The sequence below is a fragment of the Thermobia domestica genome, chromosome 16 (genome assembly GCF_964235325.1).
Source record: "Thermobia domestica chromosome 16, izTheDome1.hap1.1, whole genome shotgun sequence".
Lineage (NCBI taxonomy): Eukaryota > Metazoa > Arthropoda > Insecta > Zygentoma > Lepismatidae > Thermobia > Thermobia domestica.
Genome location: NC_137469.1, coordinates 24836370 through 24860882, shown reverse-complemented (window position 1 = coordinate 24860882; position 24513 = coordinate 24836370). Strand labels below are relative to the sequence as shown.

Below are 24513 nucleotides of genomic sequence, written 5' to 3'. Positions count from 1 at the left end.
TTGTATGATGCCAGCACATGTTTAAGTATGTACCTTTTACAAAGAGGAGGGAAACGGCGGTATAAAATGACCAGCCAAATTAATCTCGTTCTAACTACGTACACGAACACATGGTAATGTTTGTTTATTCATTCAGTTAAAAAGCTAGGCACGCAAATTAGCTGTTTCTTGTTACATCATCTTGCTGGAAATTTCATCTATCAACTTTCTTTTTTAACCTTTAAGCTATAACGGAAATATTTTAGTGTTTCGTGTTCATCATCTTTATAATGTAACATGTGCTTGGCGGTGAAACACAAACAGTGCTATAAAACTGGTTTCCACAATATAACGTGAATAATTTCGTTCTGTTCCAGTCTAGCGTTGTGATTGAAGCGAATGACTTTGGTACAAGATTCAACTATCAGCTAGGAACAATGTTATCATGCACGCATATAGTTGTAATGGACCATGAGCCACATTTCGTACCAGTCTTCGCAATGCAATGCAAAACATGCTAGAAGACATAATATTTGCTATGTCGATTACCGCAAACTATTTATCGCAAATTTTGCGTTGCGTTTACGCCAACCGTTACGGAACGTGCTGCAAGAGAACCGAACAGATCAAGAAAATGAAATGAAATCTTTGTTTTACGTCCCACGGTTATGCCGGCCAGGCTAAAGAAGACGGTGATGATAAGAAATGAATGAAATGATGGAATGAAGAAAGTGGAATTAAACGGGAAACCCCGAGAAAACCCCCTCACACGGTGTTTGTCCACCACAAAGTTCACTTGGAGCGAGCTGGGATCAAACCAAGGACCACATGCACCAGTGGTGCACTGAGCCACCACAACCCCAAGTAGATCTAGAGATACGAGGGAAAATCAATAAGTAACTTACAACAATTTGTGTAAAATACATTGAAATAGGTAACACATCAAGAATATGTGGAAAGCGAAAGCTGATGTTAAATCTATTTTTTAACACATCCGTCAATTCTCTCAACACATTTTTCCATCGTGGCACAAGTTTCAAAATAATCTGTTCATAGAAGTCCATGTTTCAGAGCCATCTACACACAACTGACTTGACTGACATCGACAGGGCCGTTGTAGATCAATGGTAGAGCGTTCACCTCTGGTGTACGAGGCCCTTGTTTCGATCCCAGTCGGCGCTAAGTGAACAATGTGGTGGACAAACACCGTGTGCGTGGGTTTTCTCGGGGTTCTACCGTTTCCTCCTACTTTCTTCATTCCACTATTTCCTTCATTTCTCATCAATAACCGTTTCCTTTAGCCTACCCGAAATCCCACGTTCGATTCCCGGTGGCAGCTCATGTGGTTTCGTTTTCTACATAAAACTGTTGATCACGTCTCATATAGCCTCGCTGCTGAACGGGACGTTAACTCAAGCTCCAGTTTCATATGCCTATTTATTTTTTAAATTTTGCCTTTTATTTAATTATATATTTATTTTTTAATCTTTCATACCCTAGTTTGAATGTTTCGGGTCTGAACGTCTCATGAGTAATGGTGTTGATCGTGATGGGGACAAATAGCCACTCTGCTGACGTTTCCATCTAACCTCAATCAATCAATCAATCAATGAACGTCTCATTTTGCGCCCATGTTCCGAGCTCCGAAGTGGCTAAGTGTCTTTGGCGTCAGAGACCCCGGGGTTCGGATCGCACGTTAAGCTGTAATTCTCCGTCTCATATAGCCTTGCTGCTGAAATAGAAACTAAACTAAACTAAAATCGCTCCGACGCCCCCGATATAATAAATTTCGAAATATCTTACAAAATACGTGTCCTCAAATAAGATCTGAAAAGACCTGGAAAAATAGCGTTATATAATTCAACTGACCCGAATTTGGCTCACAGTTTAAGATTGACCAAGGTCTTATGATCTTCCTGAATATATTCAGACCTTTACTTCACGGAAATACAATAAATGGATAAAGCAGATGGAAAAAAGAACACGCATGCTTGTTTTTAAACGCATATGCCTACTTTTGTGTTTGTTTATATATGAGTTACATACGTAATAGAGAAAGTACCTATGTAACATGCATTACTCAAAGAAAGACTAAAGATCTCGCAGGGCTATACGTGAGAATGAGTGGGTGCGTGATCGTAGGCGATTAAACTATTATAAAACTTTTTGTTTGCTTCCTGTTTGGGTAGCATGAACTTGTCTTGGCATTTAAAAAATACGTCTTACTAGGTCAAGGTTTTTTTCTTTCTTCAAATGCATCGTATGTACCAAATTATACACTTACTCCATTAAGTTCTGATTAGTTTTTATATACGTTTCTTTATACCACAGATACTATATGTGCAAGGTGTCTAATCAACATATCACACCCTCAAAAGTGTGTGTGTGCATTGGGATGAGTGGGGGACCGAAGTATAAAGAAGAAACTTAGTACTACTTGATGCAAACATAACAATTTCGTTTCTACGTATTTTGTTTACAACGTTACCAGATCATAATTAACTCTTAGTTGTTTTCCGTGTCTTCCTATATAACTAGCCCACATTTAGTTAATTAACTAACTAACTAACTCTATGGCCTATGGAATCCGGAGGTTCAATGCCGCGTTCACAAAAGCTCTCACTGACTTCTATCCTTAGTTAACTACATCCAGTTTCTACTTTGTATTCCAGTCTCTGCGAGATCTATCTTAATATTGTCCATCCATCTGCGCCTAGGTCTTCCTAATGGTCGTTTTCCGATTGGTCTTCCAGTCAAGACTTTGAAAGCGTTTCTACTTTCTTCCATTCTAGCTACATGACCCGCCCACCTAAGCCTCCTAGACTTGACGACACTAACAATGTTGGGTAAACCATATAAATTATGTAGTTCCTCGTTATGAAGTTTCCGCCATTCCCCATTCCCGTTCCTCTTGGGTCCGAATACTCATCTCAGGATCTTGTTCTCAAATACTTTCAGTCTAAGTTAGATATGAAATACACGTTAATACATATATGAATATGTATAGAACGTCACAACGTTACATATATGAATTACTGTAATTCGTATGCATACTTCTGACAATCGTATCATTCTATTCACTGCAAAGCTCCTTCGTATCTAAGTGGTTAGCGTACGCGACCAGGGTTCGATTCCTAGCGAAAGCTCACGTGGTTCGGATTCCACGTTAATCAGTAGGTCCCGTCTTATATAGCCTCACTGCTGAAAGGGATGTTAAAATCAACTCTATTCACTGCACCCTCAAGTAACTTTTTTGTTTTGGGAGATTTTTATTAAAATCACATTAAACAGGAGTCCCCCACAGTTCCCCCGCTCGGGATTTTGCACTCTGTATATGAGACATGAATCTAGTACAGAGATCGCCAAACCGTCCACCGCCAGGTACGCGTTATCGTTCCGGTTCACTAACCTTGATTCCTCCAGTGATAGTCCGCGGGAGAAGCTGATGAACCATGATTTATATATATATATATATATATATATATATATATATATATATATATATATATATATATATATATATATATATATATATATATATATATATATAAGGTTTTTCAGCTGATCTTATATGATTTTGGAGTGTTGATTTTGAATTCGATGAGCGCCACTCTATAAACCTTGGGGAAACTTCGCAAACGGGATTGGGGGGTACGGAGGGGTGGTGTTCTCTTATTTTCCATGTCTTAAATTACTGGATCATCTCAACATAGTTCCATTTTTCTCATATCCTATTGACAGTAGAATACCAATTCATGCATATATTATAAGTAACCATATTAGTAACCAAATAACGGAAGTTGATAATTCTCTCACAAATGTCAGGGTTGCCAACTATCAATAAAATTTACAAATGTAAGTTTTGTACAGAATATTTTATTTTACAAAATTTTCATGTAGAAAATGTTAAGAACAAGAGAAGTGTCACTTCAAATATACAGTCTTTAAACTCTCATACGAGTTATGAATGAAACCCAGACAATCACTAGAAGAAAAATGGTAAGTACGATTTTTGACTTCTAAATATGGTTTGTACAATAAATAACACATTCGGAACAATTCAAATATATATATATTTCTTGTACACTATTTCCAGTTTGTCTCTTAATCATTTGTGAATAGTCTTAAACTTGTTCGTTGTGTAGAAATTCTATTTCATCTCTTGAACGTCATAGTTGCCATCTATGACGGAATTATGATTGTTTTTTTTTTTTTTTTTTTTGTATTTCTTGTCGAATTTTTAGTGATAAGAACACAAAAGTAAACGAGATCTAGGCAAAGTATATGCAATATTCTAATTTACTCTTCATGTCACTTCATACATAATCATAGGAAAGCTGGTTATTAGGGAAAGCTACAGAAACAGTGATATATATGAAATGTTTCTTTCGTAAAATGGAGTAATATTTTTTCTTACTGTCTAATTTTATTTTTTTCCGCAGTACAACAAACGAAAACCAAACCAACTATGTTTTTCTAACAGTATCTGCACTCTTACATGTTATTGAAAGAATTAAGTGTGTTGTTTCGAGAAAAGTGAAACAAAGTGCCAAACTTTATCAGAATCAACGCACAGAGAAAGTAGTGGACTCCTCTTGATCATTCGCTTCTGTTTGTTCTGGTCCATTCATACAATCACTTTGGCAGATACAGAAGGATATGCACCTCAATGACCTTTTAAGGCGGTCACAACCACGATAGCATCCCGTTATGCATGAGCAGCTAATTGAGTTCACTACTACATCAAGCGCTATTGGTGTGTTTGCGGGCAACATAAGAAGTACATATTCTTCTGCAACATATGGATAAAATTTTCAACCAAAAGCTCTTGGATCTAGATCAGGAGGATTAGTTTGTTCGGCTGATTTCCATATGGCTGTCTGAAGATGAGCGTACTTATAATGTTCCTGCACTGCAGCAACAGTTGGAGGAAGCTTAGAAAGAGATGGCAGACTTGTGATTGTCTTGCTAGACATCTTTTTCCTACATAGTCCAGCTCGTAATCCTTTGGTAACGGTTTCTCCAGGGTTGTATAACTGAGTAACAAATATATCACACTACTCTGCTATTACACTTCAACTTTGGGATTGCGAACTGCTTTAAGTGTCCCTCAAAACTTCGACATAATGTTTAGAATTTGGTCTTTAGCAATCCCAGCAACATATGAAGTAGTATCGCAGCCAGTTATAGCATGAGCTGCCAGGATATTCACCATATACGCACTGTGCACTCTTACAACATCATTTATGTCAATTACTTCTCTGGATCCATTACATTACAATTAGTGTAGTTAGCTTCTGAACATATACACGATATGCAAGCAGCACTAGTTCATCCGTATCGTCATACTTCAGTCGTATAGATTAGGCTAGAGCATGTTTAGCCTTCCTAATAACTATGTGTTCATATTTACGTCACCTTCTTTGTGTGTTGTTGGTACACCCCATAGCCCTGCTGCTACTTCAATGAAGAATGATTGTAGTCCAGTAATAATCAATCTATGAGATTCATCTATGCTAATGTCCATTAACGACTCTGTGTTTATGAAATAAGTTGCTTTTTCGTATTGATTGACGTCAATACGAACGCTCTTTTGGGTAAAAGAATTGATAATGTAAGTTTATAATGTTTTGAATTTCCTTGTTGTCGCTTCCTTCGTATTGCTGTTTTTATGCTGTTCTCATAGTATCTGTCGAATACTCGTACATGCAGAATATGGGCTTGTTTGAGCTCACTTTCCAGTATTGCTGTGCAATATCTGTACAAATATTTCTACAGTAGCCGAATGTGCTGGCCATGATACGTGTCAGGGCATTGCACAACCATCAAGAATGGTAGTTTGATGGATGCTTGGTAGCGATCTTGCTGATTTCAATGCGGCAAGTTTGTGTTGAAGCACACTTTTTCGGGTTTCTCACATTTCGGCCTTCTCATTAAACAGAGCAGTTGGAATTGGAGCTAATTCATGGTAAAACACATCATTCATATTAATATCATGAGATGATGTGAGCAGGTCCACTGTACGAACCTAAATAACACTGGTCAATTATAATTATCAGTTGAGCCTAACTTCACTGATTTCGTAACGGCTAACATTGTTTTAGTTCTCTTGGAAATACTTTGGTGAAAACTTCAGCCATTTACACACAAAGTCAGTCAGTTGCTATCTTCCCACTTTAACCGCGTCCTGTACGTTTAGTGCACTCTCACGCAAAATTTGACTACTAGCAATATTAACTAACCCCGTAGGTAGATGGCTTTTGCTATCAAGGGGTTCGGTACATGTTGACAAAAAAAAAAAAAAAAAAAAAAAAAAAAACACGAATCTTCTCGAGATCTGCATAGTCAACTTTGATACGTGGACCTGTTTCCTCCTTTTGATGAAAAGTAAGTCCTCATTTTCCAATTTCTTCATATCGTTTACATGTTTCTGAATTTGACCTAACACGTTTACGGAAACAACCCATAAGGCTAACGTTTTCGACTGCAGAGTAAATCCAATTACACCAGCAAGTCCATGACCATATCTCATGTACGAACTTTCGATGAACTGATTAGTCCATATCCCATGCTGGACACTCTTTTTGTGCCTTACTACGTATTCACAAGCCATGAATTTTGAACCGGTCTGATTCTTCTCAGATATAACTTATCTCTTATTGATCTCGCATAACAACACATAAGTTTGCATGTTTGTAATTTGAAAAATTTTCGTTTGCTTTAATGTGTAAAAAGTTATTATTATATTGTTACTACATGAGAAGAAAAAATAATCCTATGATGATGAAGCAAAATTTCTGATAAAGGTTTGATCCCAGTTCTTACCTCCCTTGTTCGTCTGAAATTATATGAAGAGTAAATAAAAATATTGCATATACTTTGCCTAGATCTCGTTTACTCTTATGTTCTTATCACTAAAATTCGACAAGAAATACAAAAAAAGTCATAATTCCGTCATAGATGGCAACTATGACGTTCAAGAGATGAAGTAGAATTTCTACACAACGAACAAGTTTAAGACTATTCACAAATGATTAAGAGACAAACTGGAAATAGTATACAAGAAATATATATATTTGAATTGTTCCGAATGTGTTATTTATTGTACAAACCATATTTAGAAGTCAAAAATCGTACTTACCATTTTCCTTCTAGTGATTGTCTGGTTTTTATTCATAACTCATACGAGAGTTTAAAGACTGTATATTTCAAGTATATATGACACTTCTCTTGTTCTTAACATTTTCTACATGAAAATTTTGTAAAATAAGTTATTCTGTATAAAACTTACATTTGTAAATTTTATTGATAGTTGGCAACCCTGGCATTTGTGAGAAAATTATCAACTTTCGTTATTTGGTTACTAATATGGTTACTTATAATATATGCATGAATTGGTATTCTACTGTCAATAGGATATGAGAAAAATGGAACTATGCTGAGATAATCCAGTAATTTAAGACATGGAAAATAAGAGAATACCACCCTTCTTTACCCCCAGTTTGCGAAGTTTCCCCAAGGTTTGCAGAGTAGCACTCATCGGATTCCAAATCAGGATCCCAAAACATATAGGATCAGCTGAAAAACCTTTATAAAAAGTCATGGTACGGCTAAAAATTGCTTTTTTTCCTGGACTATGAGCTGACGCTAACGACAGGGAGCGCTGACGACAACTGCATGTTTCTTCCGCTGCAACTGCGTTGATTGTATACGCATGGGGTTGTGCACGTTATGTTTTTCGTGTGTGTATATTAGACATTTGATAACTTAGATAGTTTGCTTTTATTTCCTAGGAGTGTAAATTTATAGGCAATAAGCAAACGTAAGACTTTTTTTTTTAAAAAAAAGTTGATAGTTCTTTTGGTTGTTAGCTTACAGTACAATTTAAAACTGTACGGTTGTGAGGTGTCTCCTGGTTCGTATTTAGTAATCTTCAAAATAATTCAAACGTTTTAACACTTTCTTAGCTGGTTTTTTAATACTTAACCATGAGAAGCGTACATAATCAACTTTCTGCATATACAACAAGATGTCTACACCTTTATACCACACTTACTTACTCGACAAGATGTCTACGTACATGTACATTTATTTTCGACGTTGCTATAGTAACAACTCTCTTTTTAGTTAACGATTACAAAATCGAAATCTCTATGTGTCTTTCTTTTCTTTATACATAATACTGCTCAAATAATTCGCCTCTGATCCTTTTTTTTTGTAAGCTGGCACACATTGCTAATATTATATACAACGTTATCGTTGTAGATGTCGCTCGGACGGGACTTCCATAATAGTTCTACTATGAAGGAAAGAACCCTGGGTTAAATATCATGAAACACCTACTTTTTGAATAGCCCTCGTATATTTAATATCAACTTTAATACAAATATTCTACTTTTCCATTTATATATAATATATTATAACATTACATATTTTTATATTTATCAATATATCTCAATACTAATAACGACCATTTACAATTATCATGAATGAGGCTATTCAAAAATTAAACCTAACTCATAGTTTCCTTCTAGGGTACAAATTAACTATTCCTTCATACACAAACAACATTATATGCAAACAAAGATCTTTATAGTACTAAATATTGATAGGATCAGAAGGCAACAAAATTAGAACATATAAACACATTGAAGATTATCATTTAATACATTAATTAACTTTGAAAAATTAAGAGATTCGATATTCATTATTCTTATTCTTTCCATATAATAAACTGCCTTTATCTTATATATGTCTGTTATTACCTTCATACGTTTACATTAAAATTATGATCTTTTATTTTTAAATATTTATAATACTCGCATGAAATACGAATAGAATGAAAACACGAAAACAAGAATAGCTTGTTACAATAAAGCTCTTAGATAACTTCTTATCAGGAAACACAAATTAACATTTCCTCAATTAATGCTATAAAAGGAAATTGCAACAAAACTGTAAGGAACAAATCAATAGTATTTTCAGTTAATTACCATAAATTAATTTTATCACTTTCTTAACTGATTTTATAATTGCATGTTTTCAACATACATTTTAATAATGAATTGAACAAAGAACACATTAACCATAGACGTAAGCAAAGGTCAATCTAATACAAATCTGTCGGACGCCTTTTTAACAGTTCAAGTTATACGTACGAAGGGCTCATTTAAGCAACATTGTATAGCACAATCTTGTGTACATTCTTGTCTTTCATAGGATGATACCATATTTTGATTCCTATTTACAAAATTCCTGCCATCTGCAAATTGATTTTGTGTGAAGATCGGCGATAATTATTACTTCTACTGAAATTCCTGTTGCTATTTCTGAAATTCCTAGATCCATTTCTATAATTAGGTTGCGTTTGATTTCCGGTACCATTATAACTACTCATTCTATTATTGAAACTACGAACATTAGAATCATTTTCAGGTTGTATATCTACATTACGAACAAAAGCGTATTGTGTCTGATTACGTGCATAATTACCCTGACCTCTGTCCTGCATTTTATTGTTATTCTGTATTGCAGACTGACTCCCATAACTCTGAATGAACATAATTAAATGGTTGAAGTTAATGCACTGTGCCGACATTAACAACTGTTGTTGTCTAAATGGCAATAAGATTCTAATAGAAGCTATAATTCGGGATTCCGGATGGTTTGGATTCAGTGATCTTAACTTATGATATGTAGATACTACGAATTCAGTAATACTCCGGTGTAATTTTGGATTGTAATGCTTCGTTCGTAAAACGGCATCTCTGTTCGCTACCATAAAATCGTTTTCATAATTTGATAGAAGAGCATTCTTAAAATCTGAATATGTATGAAGACTATCTCTAATAGCTTTAAACCATGTTAAGCAGGGTGGTAACAAGATGTGCGGCAATAGTTTTAAAAACTGAGACTCATCTACACCCATGAGCTCACATTCATCCTGAAATTTTTCGAGAAATGCCCTAGCGGGTATATCTTCTGGTACGCCACTAAATTTTGTAAGCGACTTAACTTCGCTGAATCGCAATTGTTTACCTGTATTCGTTTTCATACCTCTATTGGGGATGTGTTTACGCCTGGATGTTTGCCTCACTCTTCCTTCTCTTTCAGTACTCTCTGCACCACTCAAAGATCCATCAAGTTCCAAAGTTGGTCTGGGAGGACAATCAGGTACCCAACCTGTAGAAGTAGGATGATTCGTGTATCCATTATCCTGAAATGGAGTTTCAGGAATACATCTCTCCTTGATGAAATTTACTTCGTCTTGCAGTAATTTGATGTGATTTTCGTGGGCATTAATCATTGATTCTAGAACATCCATTGACTCTTGAATTTCCGTGCTCCTTTGTACTACTTTTTCCATTTTCTCATCGTACTTCTCAAATTTTTCCACTACATGTTGGTTCATCTGACTTAATTGGCGTTGAACAAGATCCCATCTGTTCTCATTGCATTGTTCCAACTTCGCTATTTTTTCATCAAAATCATTAGCTAACTGGGTTAACTTCTGGTCCAATTTTTCATCAAAGCGTTGAATTTGCTCTGACTGGTTCCTCATTTGTTCAGACTGGTTTCTTATTTGTTCAGACTGGTTTCTTATTTGTTGAGCCAAGTCTTTTAAAATGTCAGTCAAATTTCCACTAGGATTCAATTCTGGATACACACTCTGATCACCAGTTATATTACTACTTGTTGTACTCATAGCCATATTTCGATGAATTACTTTGCCAATTCTCAATATGGTAACACTAAGGTCCCTGGTTCGATCCCGGGTTCCGGCACCAATCTGTGAGGTGTCTCCTGGTTCGTATTTAGTAATCTTCAAAATAATTCAAACGTTTTAACACTTTCTTAGCTGTTTTTTTTAATACTTAACCATGAGATGCGTACATAATCAACTTTCTGCATATACAACAAGATGTCTACACCTTTATACACCCACTTATTTACTCGACAAGATGTCTACGTACATGTACATTTATTTTCGACGTTGCTATAGTAACAACTCTCTTTTTAGTTAACGATTACAAAATCGAAATCTCTATGTGTCTTTCTTTTCTTTATACATAATACTGCTCAAATAATTCGCCTCTGATCCTTTTTTTTTTTTTTTTTTTGTAAGCTGGCACAGATTGCTAATATTATATACGTTATCGTTGTACGGTAGCCCAAAAGATTCATATGTTTAGTGATTACTGATGTAGTAGAAGTTGAAAAAATTCGAAATCCTAGCTTAATCGGTCTTTAACTGAATAACTGAATGCGAGGCCATGTAAAGAATAGCCCTGCAAATAGTATTGGACTCAAGACTAAACAAAATAAATAAATAAATAAATAAATAAATAAAGTTTTCTCCTCTCGTTTTGTCTTGTTCAAGACTCGTCTCGTCTTTCGAAGAAATAATTTTGTCTCGTCTCGATTCTCGGTAAGCTAGACTCGTTTTTGTACATGCATGTACTGAATTTCTTCTTAATATCATATAGAGGTTGTCAGAAAACTTCCGCGTCACGAGACGTACAGAAAGAATGTGTTATAACAACATTCATAATATTTACTATTGGAATATTAGAAACCTGCACAGGCCGAATTTTTTGGCTCGAGCCCAATCCAGCCAGAATGTACCTAGGCCCGGCCCAGCCCAGGCCCGAAGAGTTTTGGAGATTTTCGGCCCAAGCCCGGCCCGGCCCGATAAGTTCTTTTTAAAAATTCTTGGCCCAAGCCAGGCCCGGGCCCGATAAATTTTCGAAGTTTCATTTTGTAACATTTCTCACGGGCACACTTCTTCAACGTTTGCCTTTATTCTAATTATCATTTAACGAAAGTCAATAATTATTAAAGAATTGCAATTAATCGGCCCCAGCCCGGCCCGACCTGAAGAGAAATCAGTGTCGGCCCGTCCAAGCCCGGCCCGCGGGCCGGGCCGGGCTTCGAGCCTCGGGCCGAGCCCAGCCCATGCAGGTTTCTATGGAATATATTATATAATGACTTCCGCATGTTTAAACATTGATAAAAATACTCTTAGTTATTTTCGTACAATGCCTTTTATCAATTTATAGTGTTAATACTTTAAATCATGTAACACTAGACCAGTATTTGAGAACTAACAAGGAAACTTCGCAAAGTGTTGCAATCCGATTTCCAACAAATTTTGTAGATAGAAAGTAGACATAAAATGACCGAATATGGATATTATCCTTTCTGCCGAAAAATGGTTTAAGGGGGGCAAAAGCTTCCTCTGAAATTGTTTCTGACCTGTGCTGAAATCCACAGAAAGACATGAATAATTGAAATGAACTTCATCCACAAACAGAACCTCTCTATTTTAAGTATGCTCCTTCTGGCGCTGTTATCGATGTGTTCTTCCCGTATCTCCTTCCTCGAAAGAGGGACAAGCAAGGGCGCCCATCAGGCGGGGTAATTTGGGGTGCTTGCCCCCCTAAGAGCAAATTGTACTTCGGAATATTGAAAACCCAATAGAATTTTTACATTAGTTACAGCAAAATTTGAAACTATATTTGAAACGTCGCTTATACTTGCCCCCCTTTGAAACCACAACATGGGCGCCCTTGGGGACAAGTTGTTGTGGCCGACAACCTTCAATACTTGTGTGCGGACAGGATTGCCACATTTGCATTATTTCACTGGCTTCACCGTGCACTGTTTTTAGCCATTGTAACTAGCCTACGATCTTCACTCACCAAGACCACACGACTAAATGACAAATTGGCATCACAGCTCAGGTCATTCACTTCTTTCCCGGAAATCAAAGGAAAGGTTTCCACCGTAAGAAGGCGCACAGTGGTCGGAAACTTTGAAAAAGCCGACAAAAATAGTTTATTCCGAAATAATGGAAGTTGACTGACATCTCTCCATCGTTCTATACCTTATTGTCCTTTCTAAATTGATTGCAACTGCTACGAAAGTGATTCGAAGAACCCTTGCTGCAATACGTGTAGTTAAATATACAGAGTGGTCCAAAAGTGTAGAAACCCCTCGCATAAATGTCAAATACTGCAAATAGAGATGGGCACGAGTCGAGTCAAAGGTAATTTTCTCAAGTCGAGTTCCGAGCCGAGTCACTATTTTTGAGGTCGAGTTTCAATTCGAGTCGAGTTTGATAAATAGCTCGCTCGTCCAGCTCGTTTTAGCTTGTTCTGAAATCATGGCCTGATTAGACTGGAAAGCGAAAGTTATGAGAAATATAAGCAGTAGTCTGGAACACCTTAATGTTGCTCACGATAGGGGAGACAACTCATGTCTCGTTTCGTCTCGATAACGACACGACAATAGACTTTTATAATGAGACACCCTCAAATGTTTTGAGCATCAATATAAATATATACTGTAGTTGTTACCATCAAGGCAGAGACCCGCAAGGTCGAATTTTTGAACCGAAGCAGAAGCCCAATCCGGATAGTGATATTAACCGGCTCGGCTCGGTTCAGCTGAGCGAAAAGCTCGAGCTAGCTTGGGTGGCATGAGCCACCGACTCGCCTCAGATGAGTCATCGGCTGGAGCCAGCTCCGTTAAAACGAGTCCACCGGCTCGGTTCTACTCGGCTCAACAGAGCTGTTGGCTCGAACCGCCTCTTTGGGGTAAGCCATCAACTCAGTTCGGTTCGACTCGGGTGAGCCGTCGGTTCAAGCCGGCTCGGTTGGGTGAGCTGTTGGCTCGGCTTACTTTTCGGTTCGGCTTGATAGTGAATGAGTTGTAGCCGAGCCACTTGAGGTGTTGACGATCCTAATTCCGGGGCAAGCAGTTTTGAACAAGTTTGACAAGCGCCGTATAAGTTTTAACAACTTTTGGGTCGAGCCCGAATATTTGCTCCTCCGGATTTCAAATCCAGTACCTCGTGAACGACGTCCTTGCCTCCTGAAGACTTCTGGACAACCAAGATCTGTAGTTGACCAGTTTTTAGTATTCAGATACAAACCGCCTACCTTTCATGGTTATATTCGGTGTTCTTATAATAATAATAATAATAATAATAATAATAATAATAATAATAATAATAATAATAATAATAATAATAATAATAATAATAAGTAGTAGTAGTAGTAGTAGTAGTAGTAGTAGTAGTAGTATGATAATAATTATATTGTCTATGTACGATGCTTGAAAATAGTACTTGAAACTACCCACAGGATTTAGCTCGATTTGGCTCGTTTTGACTCTACTCGACTCGAAACTCGACCTGAATTCGAGTCGAGTTTCGAATCGCGTTGGAGAAAAATTTTCGAGCCGAGATCTCGAGTCAAGCTGAAAGAAGTCAGTTTCCAGTCGAGTCGAGTTTCAAAGAAAACTCGCTCGAACTCGCTCGTGGCCATTCCTAACTGCAAAATATAACCAAAGAAACATTGTAGGGGAGTAATAAAGATGAGGAGAAATTGGGGAGGACACAGAACAATGAAAGCCGCCATCTTGAACTCCATCATCGTGAATCATACATACAGTTTATACATTGAGAACATGTTGACGCCTTACGTGAATTGGACATAGCTAACCAGTACGAAGTTATGACAGGTGTTAATATGTATCCAAGAAGCGGTTACGGGTTCAATGTGTTTTTCCTCTAATTGTATGTACAGGTAATAAAATGATGGTGTAAAACAAATGTGTGTTTAGCTTTAGGATCCAAAATTAAAATTCGCGGTTTTGCAATCGCACCATCTTCGAAGAAACACTAATACTTACTGAATGTAATTTAGTTCAGGATTACGTTGTTTCTGCAATATTAGAAGATTCAGAATAGACTGCACACTGCACTGACGTGTAATATACAGCAGCACCACATGACTGACAGTCTATCACTGCAATATGTATGAGGCTTTCACTATAATTTTGATTCAGGGACGAAGGGCGATCCGAATTACGTATAAGACATTATGCCTTTTGCCTTTGTAAGGCTCAGATAGCGGGTCTCGATTGCAACCACAACAACATTACTCATCACGCATTTCCAGTTAGATGGGGCTGAGTCCTTCAGCTGCACTTGGCTTCTTTGTACTACTCATGGAGAACTCAATAAACCTTATTTTGCAGATAGGCAAGGATAAGCTTAGACTACAGAGCTATTAACATCAGTGTATATGTAACTTTTCAGTAACACTAACAAATCTATCATATAAATGTAGGGGCGGATCCAGGGGGGCGATTGGGGCAATCGCCCCTCCCCCAGAAGGGGAAACTTTCTTATATTATAAATAAATAAAAAACTAATACCAGAGTTTGGAGCTCTTAAAAGTAGCAGCATTACAACCCACCGCCCCCCTACAGAAGTACGTCCTGGATCCGTCTCTATATAAATGATATGACAACGGATAACAAATAAAACTCTTCACTAAACACACAGTATTTGAGTCCAATGTACTATCCAGCAACTTTCGTAGACCTCAGAAACAATATAAATGGTTAAAATATATCATATTGTTTGGTTCATTCTTTACTGATCTTTCGGCTTTTATATTTGTTCATGTTTACATGCATTTTATGAGCAGCGAAAATATTCCTGTCCTGAAACTTCGGGTTTGGAATCAGGAGAGATACTTATAATATAAATATCTATACCGATTTCATAGGCGGCGAAGTTGACAAAATCGATCGTTGACCGCTTTTTCCCAGTTTCCGACCACTGTGAGGCATTGGGACCGGGGGCCAAAGTGTGTTTCACATGTTTTCCGGGGGCATAATTGAAATAGAAAGTCTGTAGTAGACATAAAATGAGTGAACACGTGGTTTTTTTCTTTTCTGCGGGAAAACGGTTTAAGGTATATATATATATACCAACACGAACACGTAATTGTTCTTTGCTGCGAAATTACAGACAAGTGTTAATTATCGACTTTTTAAAAGCAATATTATTACAGTAAAACCTGTCTTCAACGGACCCTTTATTAAACGGAAAACTGTCTTGAACGGAAATATTTCACGGTCCCATGAATTTTGGGGAACAAAACGTGTAAAAAGTCCCTTCATTAAGCGGAAACTGTGTTACGCGGACAACGGAAAGAAAAATAAACATTTAACGGAAAATTCTGAGTTCCGGACTACAGCGTTTAGAAGATGTTTAGACATTTTGTGAGACATATACCTTACACTGTCTGCGATAAAATGTTAGTTCTTTTGTTAAATATTTCTGGATAGTGTTTACCTTCCCCAACCACTACACTACTCATATTCACCCCCACAAATTGTCCTTAATCCCCGCAACTTAATCAACTTAGTATAATTTCTCAGGCTAAAGCGTATGCGGAAAGTCAATCAGCCAAGCAACAATGTACACAGAAAACCCTGCTTGGCTATTAGAAAAGTAAAGAAAACGTGTGCATAGTATATTTTGTATTCATTTAAACTTTTTTGTGTATTTATTCGTAGAAGAAAGAAGTACTGTAATCGAACAATGTACGTACAGCAATATATTTTCAAAGTATACCCCTTTATAAGCATGTATTTTGTTTTAAAGAGGAAAGGTTTACCTCCACTAAGCGGAAACCTGACTTTAACAGAAATTTTTGCAAGTCCCGCTCGATTCCGCTAAAGACAGGTTTCACTGTATTAAAAAATAGTGTTCGTATTACTATTAAGAGACTGTTCAAGAGATTTTTAGTTGTATTGGGATTATTGTGCTACTAGAAAAGAAGATATTAAAAGTTACTTGTTTGTGTTGCGGTTTCTTAAAATATATTGCAGAGATACTTGTTATCACTCACTTATAACTACAGTGAAACCTCTCAATAGCGGACACCAATGGGACATGAAGTTTTGTCCGTTACTTAGAGGTGTCCGTTATAAAGAGGTTACAAAAGTTTAATTTCTTATAACGGTAATTGTATGCTGTAATATATAGTAAATACATTTTGTATTAGCGTAAATACGTAAAATTCAATATGAAAATACTCTTATTTAGTACGCATTTGAAGTACTTGGAGAGATGAAGGAGAAATTCATTTCTGTTAAATCTTATTATTGCTGGGCAATGTTTAACGAAAAAGGCATGCTTTTTCCTCTACAACGGGAATAAAACTCATTAGCAAGTGTCCTCTAAAAATCCTCAGTACGACTCCAGAAAAAAATCATGTGTTTGTGTGTTTGTGTACTGGCGCGCCATCTTCGTTGACAGAATGGATGAAAAGGCAAGCTATTGGGGGTGCATATGTTTATTGACCCAGGCCCAATCACAAATAATATCCTTTTAGAGAAAATGAAAAAGGAAGCCGGGAAAACTCCAACCCACAATTGTTCCAGTATCATGAATAAAAGAAAAAAAAATTCTTTTCCGAAAAAGTAAGAGAGGAAACAGTGCTCGTTGAAAATGTTATTGTAAAACAAACAATGTTTGTTTTGTTATCTATGAAACTGTCCGTAAAGATGCAAGGTCCAGACGAAAAGGATTAAAATTGTTAGGGAAGGGAAGATCTTTCTCATAGAATTCCTGGCCTTACAACTAACCATGCATGAGTGTTATTGCTTATTCAAAATTTTCTAGGATTTCCGCCAGAAAGCAGTTTATTGCGGGGGAAAAAAATGCAAGTTCGGCTGTTCTGTTTGATGGTTCACTCAGGAGAGATACACTTATGGAGAAAATACTGTAATATATCACAGAACCGAGAACAATTCCTGTCCGTTATGAAGAGGTTATTGAAACGTTTGGGGAAAAAAGGACTGTCCGCGTCCGTATCTGAGAGTGTCCGTAAAAGGGAGGGTTTTGTTCCGTAAGAGAACATATATTTTTGCCGGGACAAAAATATCTGTCCGTATTATAGAGGTGTCCGTTAAGGGAGGTTTTACTGTATATAACTTTATGAGCATGTAAATATATCGTTTGCACCATCTATAATTCTGAAATAATATGTATACGAATTGTATTCTATGTTTTAGTACGAATTTACAATTGGGTATGGTTTCTATTCACATAATATATGTGGCCCTATTCACATAAATTAATAGGGCCAGGCCCGTATCCAGGGTTGTGTAAAGAGCCTGGCCCCCCTAAATTTTTGGGCTGGCTACCGGCCTGAATAGGGCCATTCGATATATATATATATATATATATATATATATATATATATATATATATATATATATATATATATATATATATATAAGCATTTTATTTAAGCGGTATCGCATCGCAGTTTGCTACACAAAATCCTAGAAATGCAATGCATCTCTGATCATAATTTATTATGGAAGTGGGCTACTTTTGCCAACATTACCTTCCCTTTATGACGGAATGATTCTTTTTCGATCTTACATACAGTTAAAGCTCAGTGATTATTATTCTTGAAAACCCGTTTAGCTATAGGTATCTGTTGGCTCTCAACAATACAATCTACTACTGACTACAAACCAAATTATTGAAAACAGATCGTAGAATTGATTACGAAGACCAAGGGCGTCGATTTCTCTGTAAATTTGGGAAGAGGAGGGCATTCAAATGCAGAAGGTGTATATATGAAGATTTTAAGACAAATTGCACTCAAATTATGCCAAATATTGTATATTCATAAATACAATAGGAGCCCCACATGAGCTTTGGGGGGGGAGGGACTCGGCTCACCAGGATCGGCACCCTTAACGAAAACCATCCTCTTCATAACTTTATTCTATCTCTAAAGAAAGTAGCTCAATGGATTCTTCAAATCCAATACTTACTTTTCAAAAAATTAGGTTACTATGTAAAATACTGGACCTTACCAGTACCCTTTTCAGCTCTTGTATTTTTTTCATACTGCATTTGTTTCATAGTATTGGCCTAGAAATATATATCTGTTTTGCTACGCTCGCATATTTTACATTGAAGTTACGAAAGAAAAATAGTGTTCGGTTTAAAATGTTTTAAAAAAATGGAAAACGAATTGGATCCGAGTAGCAGTTGGCTACTATACTTTGCGTGAGATATATTTTGTTTTATAGTAAAAAAAATAAATAAATAAATAAATAAATTGACTACGTAGTGCTTAATTCCAATTATCCGTTTGAAGTCATTACGGGTTCAAAACTTAATTAAAAAGTAACTTTATACGGACACATTCGAAAACAGCTACCAGCTTACACAATCTGTAGAATGTCAAAGTTAGAACTTTTTTTAAAAAAATATATAATTGCTGTTACTTTTTCCTTACTTCGCTTTTCATTATCATACTTGTTTCTGATCCATAGAAAACGTTTAGTGAACTTCGTAGTAGAGGTATGGTATATCATAATTCTGTTTTTTTTTTAAAAAAAAACTCTATTAAAACACTTAATATAGTAGTACAGTCCGCAGCAAAAAACCTGCATCATGAGCATGTAAGTTTATTGTGAAATTACGCCTAACAGTGCAGGCAATCAACATAACATCTAAGTGGCACGAATCACGCCAGGAGAAACCTTGGCGTCCTCCCCTGCACACTTACTTTGGAGCAAAAGACTTCGTCGTTTCACAATAAACTTACATGCTCATGTTGCAGGGTTTTTTTTGCTGCGGGCTGTTCAAGGTAGTTTTCTTGAAAATGGCCCTATTCACCCTAATCTACCACAGTACGAGGTCCACAGCAGTTCTTTTATTTTATTTTTATTTAATATTTCTTTTTTCTTTTCTATTTCCAGATAATATTGGTTGCTACTCAAGTTTTACTCAGAGAATATTTCCTGATCCTCCTGACGTACTGGATCCATCATTTCTCCTGTACACTAGATCGAATCCCGTTATGCCTCAAGAGCTTCGTTACGATAATTCATCTACTATTAAGTCATCGAATTTTGATCCTAAGAAGCCGACCAAAATAGTCATTCACGGGTTTCATGCCACAGCCAAGTTACCATTACCTTCGTTAGAAATTAAAGACGCCTTTTTGAATGTGGTAAGTTTATTTCTGTTAATACTTGTTCTATAAACAAAGGTGAAATGAAGTTAAATATCTGAAAAGGGATCCCTTTGTGTGTGCTGTGGAACGAAATTCTAGGAGAAAATAAACTGTATATTAACTCTCTAGTGCCGAAGCAACATATAAGACATATGTTTACATTCTAGTTAATGTATAGACAATGAGACGAGACCAAAAAATATGGTTTTGTAATCTCGTCTCATAAATTTTAGTAGAACTTTTGTAGGATTAGTAATTAGATTTCTGAGCTTGCGGCATCTATGGTCATGTGAACCCTTCACGTATGAGGGATGACGTCCCTCGGTGATTATAGTCTCCAAGGAATTGGAGAGGATGAAAGGATTGGGGGAAGGAATCAAGTGGCTTGTGACCTATATGTTAGGAACCATCCCGGTATTTGCCTGGTATGAATAAGGAAAATCCCAGAAAAACCTCATTCGGGATCGCTGGCCTGATAAAGCTTTTTACGCTTTTTCGACCGAATGATTTTGCAGTCTTGAAGTCTTCTACAGACTAGACATTTCGAATTGAATGTTCTGTGGGATCAAGTGACGTCCTACGTTTATGCTTTGGGGCTGAGGGAGGCAGTCATGATATTAAAGAATGAAATGGTGAAATGTAAATAATCATAATACTAATAATAATAATAATAATAATAATAATAATAATAATAATAATAATAATAATAATAATAATAATAATAACTGTAAGTAATAACAATAAAGGTTGACAATATCTGACTTTCAAAGTTATATGTAGTTTAAGAATTAAATAAATCTACGGGTGTAAGTGACATTTCATGGTATAACTTAGGAAGCATGCAAAACAGATAGCATTGAACTATTTAGTCTACGCCGTCCTACAATGGCGCGGACACAATATAGATATATGTGTGTGTGAAGATTTTAAGACAAATTGCACTCAAATTATGCCAAATATTGTATATTCATAAATACAATAGTGAGCCCACGTTAGTTTTCGGGGGCCCGGGGCCCTTAGGCCCCCCAGGATCGGCGCCCTTGCCGTCTTATATGAAAAAGATAAGTGTTATGTGTTTGTCTGGATGGAATTCAGAAATGCAACTCTGAGAGTAGCATTTCGGATCTGGAGTGGCCGTGTGTGAGTTTGTAGAGGTATTTGTGGTCACTGATTTTATGACGAGTGTTAGGTAGTTGAATATTTACTGTTTTTAACAGTTCGTGTTTGTCATTGCACGTGTGGAAACTACTTTGAAACGTACTATTGCTATCAAGAAGTTTACAACTGAGTTTAGTCGGGATAGGTTTGTAGGAGTTGACATTGTCCAATGAAATTAAGTCTTCGAGTTTTACGTCCCACGTTTATGCCGGGTAGGTGATGATGAGAAATGAATGAAATGGTGGAATGAAGAAAGTGGGAGGAAACGGAAGAACCTCGAGGAATTCCCACACACGGTGTTTGTCGACCACAAAGTTCACTTGGCACGTACTAGGATCGAACCAGGGACCCCATGCGCCAGAGGCGTTGACATTGTCCAGATAGGTGAACAGTATTCTATTTTAGAAGAAATTATTGCCTTGTAGAATGTTGCTAAGGAAGAGAGATTCCTTACTTCTGTAAATCTACACAGAAGTCCTAGAAGACGCATTGATTGCTTAGTGATATTATTTATATGTTCTGCAAAAGTTAGTTTTGTGTCAAAAGTAACTCCGAGATCCTTATTACTTTTGACTCTCGTGATGGACGAACCATTTATATTGCATGAGGTGTGTACAATATATATATATATATATATATATATATATATATATATATATATATATATATATATATATATATATATATATTTACAGTGTCATTATTCAATGTGATTGTTTTGGAGTAAAATTATACTTGGACTTACGAACTACTTTGCGTTAAGAGTACATGATCAGTACTCAGCAGCAAATCAGCGTGCTTAGTTACATGTGGTTTTGTTTTGTTTACGATCGTTTAGAAGTAAGGTGGAACAGACAATAGTTAGCCTTAAAGTTATAACTGACCACAACTTGTATGTATATATATAAACGTAACAATTGCTTCATTTTTTTTTCCTTGACCAAACTGACAACCGCCACCCTAAACATTAAGGAGAAAAGGAGTACTTGAATTAGGCAAGCAACAAAATTGAAATTACCATCTCTAATACATTTACGAAATTATGCCAACTATTGCATTCAAACTGTAATTATTAGCTCATTGCCCTGTAATATTAGTCTCTATACGTTACATTAATAATCAATTATCTTTTATTTGGGTCCGTCAGTATTTTGAAACATATGCTAATGACAACTTATTTCTCGCGTTTGTTAGACATTTTCTTGTAGTTGCATATACAGTAGAATACCTGAAGGTTATTATTATTATTATTATTGATATTATTACAAAGAATCAATGACATTAAACTTCTTACAGTCAAGATTTTTCAAGGTAATTGTTACTTTCACCTGTTACTTCTTGCAGAGGAAAAAGAAATATTCTGTGAAGGCGTAATAATTGCTTCAGAAAATTGCCGAGATCAATTACTATATAACAACTCATGTGGGATTGGGTAATAACATACACACAGACCCAAACAGAAACAAAATTACTGGAAATAACTTAAATGTGCGTAGTTTTAAATATATTACCTTTGTTTATTATGCACCAATGGCCTAGAAAGGAGAAGGTGTCTCAAGACTTTTTTTTTAAAGTAATGGGTTTTACTATTTCCACAGAAATATTAACTTCCAAAAAAAAAAAAAAAAAAAATAGATGTTTTCTTATGATCTACTGGACAAAACTTCTGGCTATAATGTTAATTTGTTATTTGGTAATTGTCGTATTTATTACTTGATGTACCCCTAATCGTAATAATTTATTTATAATTTGACTAATAATGGGCACGCTTTTCGCTTTCTCATAGGCAAAAAAGTTAATGTTACTCACTTTGATATGTGACCACGGATTCCATACCGTTGAGAGTGTATCGTTTCATATCCTACGTAAAGTTGTAGGCTATCGTTTCATATAGACACTCACTTTCGCAAATCCCGGAGGGCTTGAGGGGGACATGTTCCCTCCAATCTTGGAATTGGAGTACTGCCCCCCAAATAATCCGATTTGAGATATGTTATTATTTGGGGGGGGAGCAATGTGATGATTTATCTCCAGTTGCCATAAATTAAAGTGAGATGAAATTGATGCCCCCCTCCCAGAATAAGCTTCAAATCTACCCGCCTTCCAATGCTGAAGACAACTCTGCTCCGCTGATCCTCCACAGCATTGTTTTACAACTTCATAAATATTTTAAACATTGTATATATATATGGGAACGGTCTCTCCCCCGCCCCCCGCAATGTTGAAGATAGATTCGCGCCGTTGTAGATACTGAACTGTAAATGGGCGTTAAGTTTTAGAGAAACCAATCTTTACTGCCAATCAAAATTTTAAAGTAGTGTAGACGTGCCAGGATCATTTTATCTCTGCTTCATCTCTGATTTACTTGTGATAGTATCTCTCAATAAAGAAGAAGTTTTAACAGATTGAAGCTTATTTTCGATCGTCTGGTTCAAACTGCTTTTACCAGTGAAAGCACTCTTGGTGAGGGAAAATTTACTGCAGAGCAGCACGAGCCTAGGAGGCATATCTACTGCCATGTCAACACAGTCGTTTCTCTGACTGTTGCCATGTCTGGGCATTTAGCAGACATAAACTAAAAAGAGCTCTTCGTTGCAATGTCAGCCAGCTCGTTTTCCCGGATAGAAGCATGAGCAGGCAAAAATGATAAAATAAGCAAGAGTTTAAGCTGAAATTATCCTTGATACGAGTACGTGACACAGCAGAAGATAAGATTATGATAAGAGTAAGCATGATTGTCACTATTTCGCTGAGAAGACAATAACTTTCTACAGCGCGGCCGGATTAACGCTTTCTCCACCGTAGACAATGCTCCTGGAACCTTGCACACACACCCTTCGGCCCCGCAAAAAAGTAACGTACTAAGTAAAATGTTCAAAATATGCTTCTACTTACTAAAGATAAAATTATCCACACGTAGATACATTTCTAAGTGTGCTTTCTATCCTAATTTGATAATGCTGAATCTAATGAAATTATTTTCTAATTATCTATCCATGGGGTCACGAGAAAAATTATCTTAAAGTTTGGGCCATTGAAGGAGCTATCGCTTATGCCAATGGTGAAGGTGCCCACATTTCGATACATTTCTAATTATACTTTTATACCAATTTGAGAACATGGTTTTCTTAAGACACTCAATCACTTTGGAATTGAGTGTCTGATGAAGACAATGTTAAGTTGTTGAAACTGTAACCCTTTAGTTTAGTTTTAATAAAAAAGACTATTGGAAATCTTGAAGCGAAATCTTTCAGTTTAACGACCCACGAGTATGCCCGTTAATCTAAGACCGCGTTGCCACCTTACATGAATTTTGTAGCTGTCATATAAAAAAAATCTTGCAACTCTACTATATTTCTCCATGTAAATATAGTCTTGAAAGGGACATGCAACTTTTTTTTCCCATCTTGCAAGGAATCAAACCATGTGCAACTTTCTGGGTCGTCTTGCTTGGTACCTGCTATCGCCCTCCCACTGACATAAAGGAAAAACCAGTTTCGCCGCTTCCGAAACGACGGATTCTTTT

At 36.5% G+C, this 24513-nt stretch overlaps 1 protein-coding gene across 1 annotated transcript in view; it reads left to right on the top strand.

Annotated features, from left to right (window-relative positions):
• LOC145672950 (pancreatic triacylglycerol lipase-like) overlaps positions 1-24513 on the top strand; it is a 243712-nt gene that overhangs the window by 144965 nt on the left and 74234 nt on the right. The window contains exon 3 of the mRNA XM_081742200.1: positions 19573-19826. Coding sequence (XP_081598326.1) covers positions 19573-19826 — 254 coding nt within the window. The remainder of the gene's footprint in view (positions 1-19572; positions 19827-24513) is intronic.